The sequence below is a fragment of the Leptonychotes weddellii genome, chromosome 12, assembly GCF_054177405.1.
Source record: "Leptonychotes weddellii isolate Sample4059 chromosome 12, ASM5417740v2, whole genome shotgun sequence".
NCBI lineage: Eukaryota > Metazoa > Chordata > Mammalia > Carnivora > Phocidae > Leptonychotes > Leptonychotes weddellii.
In genome coordinates, this window is record NC_138380.1 from 52709074 (window position 1) to 52719323 (window position 10250).

Below are 10250 nucleotides of genomic sequence, written 5' to 3' on the forward strand. Positions count from 1 at the left end.
AACATGTAATTAATGAGACTTCTCTGCCAAAAGTTAATTTTTGATGCATGTTATTGTAGGGAAAGTCGCCGGCAAATTTACCAACAAAGCTTCTCATTATACATTTTACAAGAACACTTAATCTTTGTTAAATTTCCAGGTAGGAGGCTAGGCATGGGATTCATAGAAGCCAACAAATGATCTTCCTTCCTCTTGGAAGAAAAGGATCTAATTCATGAAATCTGCTGTCTGTGATTCCCTGACATTTGCATTCCCCAGAATAGGTGTTTCACCCTAACACATAGGTTAGCAAACACTGACTTTCTGCCCCGTGCATACGGTTGTGCCCTGTTACACATGTGTTTACATTACTGTTATGTCACCATGGATGTTTACAGTTGCCCTGTTCAGACCTACTTCAGGTAGGTAATTTTACCCGATAACAAAGCCAATAAAAAAAAGTACTCCTCATTACACTGATTTTGTGCTTAAATCTGTGCCTATATGAGAAGTGTGGGACTCATAATGCATCAGATTTGATAACTGTCTAATATTCCTCCTTGAAGCCTTTTAATTTGATTTCCTCTTTGACCTTTTCTCATTACCATAGATGATTAGAAGCATATCATAAAAATTTCCACAGAGAAATGTAGTTAATTGGAAAGTAAGACACCTTTTATTTTTAGACATCTGTCTGTAAAAATCTCATTTTCTTATAATTAGTAAGAATTAATGAGAATCACAGTACTCCTAGCCATGAAATTCTAGTAATGTTAGGCAGAAGTAGTGATTGCTTGGTGATTTGATTCTGTATATAAAGGATATGTAAATATGTCATGTTTATCTTTAGTAAAAATGCTTTTTTTTTTTTTTTTTACGATTTTATTTATTTATTTGACAGAGAGAGAGAGTACAAGCAGGGGGAGCAGCAGTGGGAGAGGGAGAAGCAGGCTCCCCACTGAGCAGGGAGCCCAATGTGGGGCTCAATCCCAGGACCCTGGGATCATGACCTGAGCCGAAGGCAGATGCTTAACCTACTGAGCCACCCAGGCGCCCCAGTAAAAGTGCTTTTAACAGAGAATCTAAAACCATGACTCTGAGTAGCATACTAACACCCTGGTTTCGCTTGATGGCAGATCACGGGATAACTTAGATATACAGAGTTCAAGAGATTTCACGATGCCGAGGTCCTTCTGTATTAGTTTTATAACTTTGATCACTGGCAATTTGCATTCTAATTTGAATTAACATAGTAAACATATGACCCTGAGAAAGAATTTATTTGGTAATCTGTTGACATCAACCAAAATTAAGTATCTAATATGTACATGGAAAAGTCTCTCATGGAATTTCTAAGCTCACTGGAATTTCTTCTAGATCGTGATGCTTGTAAATGAGAATCCTCTGCTGGCAGAAGAAGCAGCTCTGAATAAATGCTACAAGGTGATGGATTTGATCTGTGAGAAATGTATGAAGCAAAGAGACATGAATGAAGTATTGGCTATGAAAATGCATTACATCAGCTGTATCTTTCAGAAATGCATTAACTTCTTAAAAGATGGAGAGAATAAACTGGACACTCTGGTCAAAAGGTACCATTTCTACCATGTCATGTGCAAAATATACTCAAATAGATAATGTTTTATTATATGAAGCCTCCTCGTAGATTAAAAAATGAAGCATTTTAGCAGCACTTGTTATTGTTGGGCTCACATTTAGTCTGCAAGAAACAAGAGCAGTGTTATGTTTAGGTTGAGTGATTATTCAGTTCTCTACTTTTTACAATGATGCTTTTGTCATCCCTGGTTTACAGGTGAGGGATCTGAAGTTTGGAGAAGTTTAGGTAGCATGTGTAAGATGTAGAAAGTAGCCCAAGTCCAGCTTTGAGGACTGGTATGCCATGCCTTCCTTAGGTTGTTGCTCTGAGTTCATCATGGCGCTCCGCCTATCTCCATTACTGAACCTGGGAAAGCTGCATGTTATCCTTGTCCTCTGACCATCAGGGGTCAAATTCCCACATAGTTTTACTGAGAAGAGTGAACTGTGTCAGAAAGGTGTAACTTAATGAGAGTTTTCACTCTTTGTACAAATAACTGGCATGGTAATAAGTAACTGGCTGCCCTGATAATGGCAGTTAGTGTGTTTTATGGCAGGGGTCCCTTTTATAAATACGTCCCAGGGCCCGTAAACTCGATAAGGGCTAGCCTAACCTGCAGGTAGAACAGCAGTTTGAATTAAGTCTATCATCCTGATTGGGAGAGACAGTGAAAATCTCAGGTAGCACAGAAACTACTAAAAGTTCATGGGTTCAGCTGGGAGGAAATGCTTAGATATTCAACTCCAGTTACTTTTTTAAAAATATCTTTCAGCTTGTTAAAAGGCCGAGCTTCAGATGGCTTTCCAGTATATCAAGAAAAGATCATAAGAGAAAGTATCAGAAAATTTCCTTACTGTGAAGCCACACTCCTCCAGCAGCTGGTGCGAAGCATTGCTCCTGTTGAAATTGTAAGGCCCCTCATAACTAAGTTAACTCTACCAGTAAGACCTAATTACCGTATTTTGTACAATTAGAGGCAAGTTCTCTTTAGCATTAATTTATTAATAATTTATTTATGTAGTAGAGAAATAATTATTTGTTATTTTAGACAGTCTTCAGGAACAGACATGGTGGTAGGTGTACCTGTTAACCCTGTTTTTGTTCATCCATTTCCCCTCTCTTGATCCTCTTCTTTCATTTTTATATAGCTCGTGGTTTAATAAATAGTATTCCCCTATGTCGGAATGTAGATGGTTACATGGAAAATTACATTTTAAAGACCTCTGTGAAACCTGTAAAGGTGGGTAATACAGATACACACATGTACACTTGCAGCTCGTGAAAAACCAGTACAAAGTCCCGCACTAGATGGAAGTAGGAATTGATTGTCTAGGTTGATGGTTTCTGGTCAGTGGGGATGTGAAGGGATGAGTCGTGGGGAGGCTCAATGTATGTCCCCGATAAAGAGTCTCAAAGTATTTCCCAGCTTCTCATATTCCACTTAATGCCTCTGATTATAAATGTTCCATACTTAAAATTCCATTTATACTTCCCAGCTATAGGAAGCAAATTCCAACTTTATTCTCTGTTCTTTAAATTATTTATTGCCCTTTTATCATATATTTACTTAAGTAGTATTTCATAAGATACTCCCTGACTTCCCTGTTTTGAACGCATTTCTGTTCACCATATCGACACCAGTCATGCTTTTCTACATTTCAGTCAAATCCTTTATCGGCCTTTGTCTATTGGGTAAGAAGCTGATCCTGACACTAGTCCTGTCCATGGCTTCCTCCCCGCCCTCCGGCAATGTTGGTTCTTCTCTGCCTTCTCTGGGCTGTCCCGTCCCTCTCGGGGTGGGAAATGAGGAGAGGTGGGATCCTGGTGCTCCTTCATACATTAACACTTCATCTATTCAGAGCTACGCAGTAAGAAAGACCTGAAGAGACAAGATGATTTCATGAAGTTCATGCATTGATTTCTCCCTGAGAGTTCTCCATGATTTCATGTAGAGATTTTTTACCCTTTCTTTTTAATATACTTGGCTCTTTGGTATTTGAGCTTTTGGAAGATTAAAGTTAGCAAATTATGAGAGTGGTCTATCAATTATGAATGTGTTTTGGTACACATATCAAACTCCAACTAACCGTGAGTTAAATCAATAGGGTTTATTCATTTCCGTATACTCAGAAGCTCAGAGGTAGGCAGACCAGATCTGTCACAGTGGCTCAAAAATGGATTCCCATTTTTTCCACCCAATATTCTTTAGCCATATAGATTATCATACACATGCTTATGACGTCAGGGCTGCAATGCCGAGCTCACATTTTTATCCCAGGCAGGCAAGTAAAGGAAGGGGGTTTATAGCTGGCCAATACGAGCTGTCCCAGAAACCCACGGCCTGAGCGGTGTGACCACTCTTAGCTTCATAGGTTGTCTGGGGAAATGAGCAGTTTCGGCTGGTCTAGACCCTGCTACTCTGAATGAAGTTGCGCTTCTCTCAGTGCAGAAGTTGGGGGAATGGACATCAGAGAAACAATGAGGACTGCCGGCTGTGGGCTGTTTCCAACATTAACAAGTGGTAGCTGACATTCCACCCTCAAAGGGGAAAACAGCAAAACTGAAAATAGCCCAGAGTACTTACAAAAAAGTCAAAGCAGACCAATGTGGGGTTGAACAATTCACTGTAGCCCTGCATCATAGAATAATTGTCATTCGAGATGATGCAGTATAATTGTTAGGGTTTATCCTAGTGATCCGAGTCATGGAGAAAAGGTTTAGCAATAGAGAGAAGAGAGGATATAATGCATCTTTGAAAACTTTTCTCTCTTTAAAAATTGTTCTTTAAGAGTTATATATTCTCTCTGGAAAACTTTATTTATCTGGAGTGCCTGTGGTTGTGAATGTCCCAGGAAGCTGCCTTTTACTTCCGGATGGGTTTTGTTACACTCACAAGTTCACAAGCCACTGGAGCAATACTCACCATTTCCTGTTGCAGGGTAATTCTCAGGGTTGGCTGCCATGAGGAGGATCATTCGTGGCACTTAATGATAGTGCTGATGCCTGGGCCCTCCTGCAGAGGTTCGGGTCCCCTCCGGCTTCTCCCTATCACAAAGCTCCGCAGGAAGTGTGAGGCATGGCTGCCTTTAAGAAGTGTTGCATCCACATTGTAACAGAGTATACTCTTACAGATGTTTTGCTTTATCACTTGCCAGCGTATAATTTGACTTCTGGAAGACTAGCTAAATGTCTCTGATTTTACAGACTATGTTGAGTAAAGCATCCTGTTTGTCTTTAAGTTGACTATCTTTCCATGGGAGGAGCTCTGGTGCCTAAAAAATTCTTATTTAACAAAGTAGGTGACAATATTTTGTATGACAAGAAAGAGCTCTTGCCACCTGGCAATGACAAGAAAGATTCCATGTCATTCTTCAGCTGTACCGTCGATTCTTTTCTGAAGCCATTGTTGACGCTAACAGCCATGCTCTTAGATAAAGTCTGTGTCACCGCCAGCCTTCAGGACTTTGGCTCTTGTGTGCCTGCTTCTGGACAACATTGTTCATGGAGTGTCATCTCTGTAGTCTTTCCACAGTGATTTTAAAGTGTGTTTTCCTCTCCTTCATACCTACTCTAGGGTTCTGATCCCACTGCATTCTCTGTACTTACCCAAGCCATCACGGGTCAGGTGGGTTTTGTGGATGTGGAATTTTGCACTACCTGTGGAGAAAAGGGAGCAAGTAAAAGATGTTCTGTCTGCAAGATGGTAAGAATGAAGTTCTTTGAAGTTCATTGATCTGGTTTAGATTTCATATCCAACTTGATAATTGACTTTTAATATTCTCTAAGTATAATGGTTGACATTAGTTTTCTAATACATCCTAATATAAATTCTAATTCTGTGCATCTAATACTTAAAAGTAATTTTGAAAGAGCAGTATGGGATAAATGTAGTTCTGTGTAGTTCTGTGCCCTACCTTCTGTCAAACTTCCAGGCTGCCCCAGGTTCTGTGCAGACCACCTCCAAGAAAGAAAGAATCTGAGTGAATGAATGAGAGAAAGATTATCCATAAGGGATTGAGGCTGGTGCAGATATGAGAGCCTAGAACAGGACAGTTCATAAATATGCCATCTTAAATCTTCTGATGGTAACTTGAACTACAAACTCTTCATCATCTCTTCCTTCTAAAACTCCAACTCCCTTGTTACTGCCACCAATCTTTATGCTCTTCCGGCCCCACTTCTGCCAGCATGATCTTTGTAAAGGGCATATCTTCTCCTCACAGATATTACCCACAAGCATTCATCTGTACATTCACGTTACCCTATAAGTTATATTAATTAATTTACTTAATTATATTAATCTCCTATTTTCAAGGTTGGAATTCTTCAGCATATTAATAATACCCATCACATTTTGCTTTAACCTACTTCTCCAGCTTCATCTCCTTTAATTACTTACTTCTTTGAACCTCAATTTCTTTGTATGTGAAATGGGGTTAGCATTGTGAGAATTCATTGAGACCATCTACATGGGTTAACTGTTGCTCCACGTAAAACACTTAAAACGACAATCATTTGCTAATTTCCCATGTTGGCGGTTGGCTGGGATTAGCCAGGGCGCTTTTTCTCCATGTGTCTCTTATCCTCCTTGGACCAACAGGCCAGGCTGAGCTGTTCTAATAATGGTGGCAGAGGTAAAAGGGGACAAGTAGAAACACACGAGGTCCCTAGAAGTCTAGTTTTGAAATTGTTGTGCTCTGAAATTCCTTTGGCCCAAACAAGTCACACGGCCAAACTTAAGGTGAATTCTCCTTCCCTTCGGTGAAAAGAACTTTGAAATCTCATGAGAAAGTGTACACATGAAGGGAAAAATAAAGAATCGGGACCAATGAAACAATCTACAATACGTGTCCTCTGTATATACGGGCTTAGCACAGTGCTTGGCATATAATCTTGCAAAAAACCTAAGCTCCATTTACAGAAACTCCTTGCCGTCCTTGAACATATAATTCACTTCCCTTCTTGCATTTTTGTACGAGATAATCTCTCTGCTTGGAATGCTTCTTTCCCATTTCTCTCTCGACTGACTCCCTTTATAAAGAGTGAGTCAAGTTTCCTCTCTGCCCCTGTTGCTGTTACAACCTGTACTAGGATGTGAATCATGTTGTTGGGTATCTGCCGCTCTCCATGCTGCTCCATCCAGCTCTTTCTCAACCCTAGTTTCCTCCGAGACAGCTATGTCTTCCTTGTCATTGTATAATCCTGGCACGTAGTGGGTTCTCCATAAATCATTTGTTAGAGTCTTTGGTAGACCACTTATTATATATCCATTGTTATAAAGCGTAAGCTAAAAATTACAAATATAAATTAGTGCCCATCACGGTTTTAAAAGAAAGCATAGGGGTGCCTGGGTGGCGCAGTCGGTTGGCATCTGACTCTTGGTTTCGGCTCAGGTCATGATCTCAGGATCGTGCAATCAAGCGCTGTGTTGGGCTCCACACTCAGTGTGGAGTCTGCTTGGGATTCTCTCTTCCTCTGCCCACCCCCACTGCCGATCTCGCTTGCTCACTCTCTCTCAAAACAAATAAATCTTAAAAATAAAAATAAAGGAAAGCATAGGAAACAACATTTTTTACAGCATAGTTCTTGGTGTAGTGTCATGGTTGGGATATCATGCAATCACAGCTCTTGAAATGAAGTAAACTTACGACTGTTTTCAGGTTATATATTGTGATCAAACCTGCCAGAAAACACACTGGTTTGCACATAAGAAAATCTGTAAGGATCTAAAGGACGTTTATGAAAAACAACAATCGGAAGCTGCCAAAGAAAAGAGTGAAGAGGAAAACAGTATGTATATAAAAAGCGAGCTCATACTGCTTCTCATTGGGAATAGGATTGATATTATTAATGATATTAACACAGGCCCCAAGGAACTGAGTCTTCTCTGGGGACCGAGGAAACTTGGAGTTAACCAATATAAGAATCACATTTAAGTGTGTCCCTCTTTGGGGTTGTTGGGATAATGTATAGAATATGGTTAGCCTAGAAGTCGCTGGAAAACAGAGAGGCATAGAATTCTAAAGAATATGGTTTATTCCGTATTCTACCTCCTGACTCATGAGAATGCCCTGCAACGGTGGGACTCATAATGAGTGTTCACTTACACCCGACTAACGAGGGATGTTAAGGTCTTTGACTAAGGAAATAGTTAAATTTCCCCTAATGGCTACTCAAAGATCTTAAGGTAGGGAACCTTTAATTTTTTTAATTAAAGTCCAAAGCTGTAGGTGAAATTACAGAGTAAATTTATAAATTACAGATTAGTTTGCAGCTCTAATGTACAGATAAGGTTTCTCCAAGTATCTGGGCATTGAATTCCACATTACTTTTTCTCTCCCTCCCTCATGAGGTATATGACTCATTTTCATCAGAAACAGTGAGTTGCTTCAGCAGTGATTCACAGACTGTAGTGGAAACCACCTCCACGCCTGTGCCCCACCCCGGAGAACGTATCGTGCGTTCTGCGGAACGCATCTATTGTGGAAAAGTTGCCCAGTTGACTGATACAAAGCACTTCCACCCTACCCCTCAGCAGACTGAATTGCCTTCACCACCTGCTTGAGAAACACTAGGAGTAGGATTGAACGAGTTGTACAAAATTTAATTCATATAAATAAATTTATAAGAGAATCATCAGGCTTTCTGACTGCCATGCTTCTCCTGTTTTCCGGGTCAAACTTCTGTAGCCTGCATGTGGAGGACAGAGGCTGACCTCCGGTACTGTTACCAAGTGAGGGAAAGAGTAAGATGGTCAGGAGATTGGGAATTCCCGGTTGGTAAGCGTCAGCAGGTGCCGCACACTCTTCTAAATGTCACAGGCACCTTTATTCTCCACCGGTGTAGGTGAGGCTTTATTAACCGCACCCCTCCCCAACTTTACAGGTGAGGAAAGCACCCTGCGTGGGCAGTTACCTACCCAAAGGCCTCAAGCTCATTCACGGCAAAGCCGTCTTTGAAGGCAGCTCCCAGACGAGCATGTCCATCTCAAGGCCTGGCTGCGGAGCCAGAGGCCTGAGTCCAGACCCTGGTTCTGCTGCTCCGCTGGCCGTGAAGCTCTGAGGAAGTTGCCAAACCCTTCTCTTCTCCGTTTCCGCACTTGTAAAAATCATGATAATAATGATAATAGGGATCATTTTCCTCACGTGGCTCTTGTGAGGATTCGATAATTTCATACTCGGAAAGCATCCAGAAGAGAGACCGACAACGTGGTAGGAACAACAAAATGACCTTTTTTTTTTTTTCCTCCTTTTTTCTTTTTATCAGATGGCGGACTTGATGTCAGTTCTAACTGTGTTCGTGCAGAGCAGCTCGAGGCTGAAGCGGGGGTCTCCCAAGAGGATTGTCAGCCGAAGGAGTCTGTGGAGGCGGAGAAAGACTGTCCTCAGAGTGGAGGCGGGTTGGAAGGTTTACCGGATGCTCCTGCAGGTCCGCAGGAATCTGAGGAGTGAAAGGCAGAGTAGGTGCCGGTGTGGACGGTTCGTGCCCTGGCAGGTAGCCAGAGAGCTCACGTGACTGTGTCCTCATGCCTTGTGACCCCTGCATGGCACCGTGGCAGGATTCCATGTCTCCTAGAATAGAGGCCTTCAGGCAAAGCTCTGTCTACCATGCCCTGAGTTCCCAGTGATTTCTGTACGTAGTTGCACAGATAGTCCAAGGGAGAAATTTGTATTTCAAAGTATCGCAGAAACATTTTTATTCCCTTTCTGAGGCCAGCTTCCCAGCAGTTGTTCTCAAAGCAAAAGAGATCCCCTTCAAGAAGAAATATAGGCTCTGGGGAACAGAGGGGCAAGCAGAACAGGTGTAGGAGAGAGATTTTCAGGAAAGAAGAATTTTCTAGCCACTGAGATGGGTAGTTAAACGAATCGTAGCTTATATGTGAATAAGATGCATATAAATAGCATTTAGAATAGTGAAGTCCTACTTACTTAGATGCAGTGAAATGAAGCAAAGTTGTATGTTACAGGCTCTGTCACAGTTCGCTCATTGTAGTTTTTATATAGAAATGATCCTGAGCAGTCTGAACTTCATATAGTTCCTGCGGTGACATTTTATCTACAGTGTTTGTACCTTCATAACTGTCGGAACTAAGGCACAGCCACGATTATCTCAGCATGTGCATTAAAAAGGATGTTTCATGAAATCTCTCATTAAATAATGGCTAACCATAGTGTGTCCCCAGTTATAAAGCCAATTCATGTGCCATATTCCACCTGAAAGGCTTTTTTCTTCCTGTGAGCTTTTCGTGGGGCTCTTCTTGCCCAGCAACTGATTTATAACTGTCACTTTTAGAACGTGCTCACACCCGTTTTTAGCGTATGCAGTATGGAAGCAGAGCTAGGGCCTGATCGCTGAAGACAGCGCTTGTTTCAGAGTTTCTTGTGATGATTGTAAAATAAATCATGCCTACTGATATAACCACCTCCACATCTTGTTTCCTGGCTTATTGCTGTTGAGGGATGGCCAATATTAGAGAAATATTAGAGAACTTACATTTTAGGAAATTCAGCAAATACTAGAGAAGAAAGAAGTATTTTCATGTGTACAATTGCAAATCAAAATGACTACCCACCTCGCTTCGCTGATCATATTCTTCTGTTATGCTGGTTCTCCTCTTCCCTACGCTCAGTGACTTTTCCGCACCCTCTTCACGCCCTCTGGCGTGCTGTTACAC

At 41.3% G+C, this 10250-nt stretch overlaps 1 protein-coding gene across 2 annotated transcripts in view; it reads left to right on the plus strand.

The window, feature by feature from the left end:
- ANKMY2 (ankyrin repeat and MYND domain containing 2) overlaps nt 1–10003 on the plus strand; it is a 38317-nt gene extending 28314 nt beyond the window's left edge. For both annotated transcript variants that reach the window (XM_006736129.3, XM_081800457.1), the window contains exons 6-10: nt 1357–1571; nt 2349–2484; nt 5151–5279; nt 7237–7366; nt 8843–10003. In XM_006736129.3, the coding sequence (XP_006736192.1) occupies nt 1357–1571; nt 2349–2484; nt 5151–5279; nt 7237–7366; nt 8843–9027 (795 nt within the window). In that variant the 3' untranslated portion in view covers nt 9028–10003. The remainder of the gene's footprint in view (nt 1–1356; nt 1572–2348; nt 2485–5150; nt 5280–7236; nt 7367–8842) is intronic.
- Nucleotides 10004–10250: the final 247 nt, after the last annotated feature.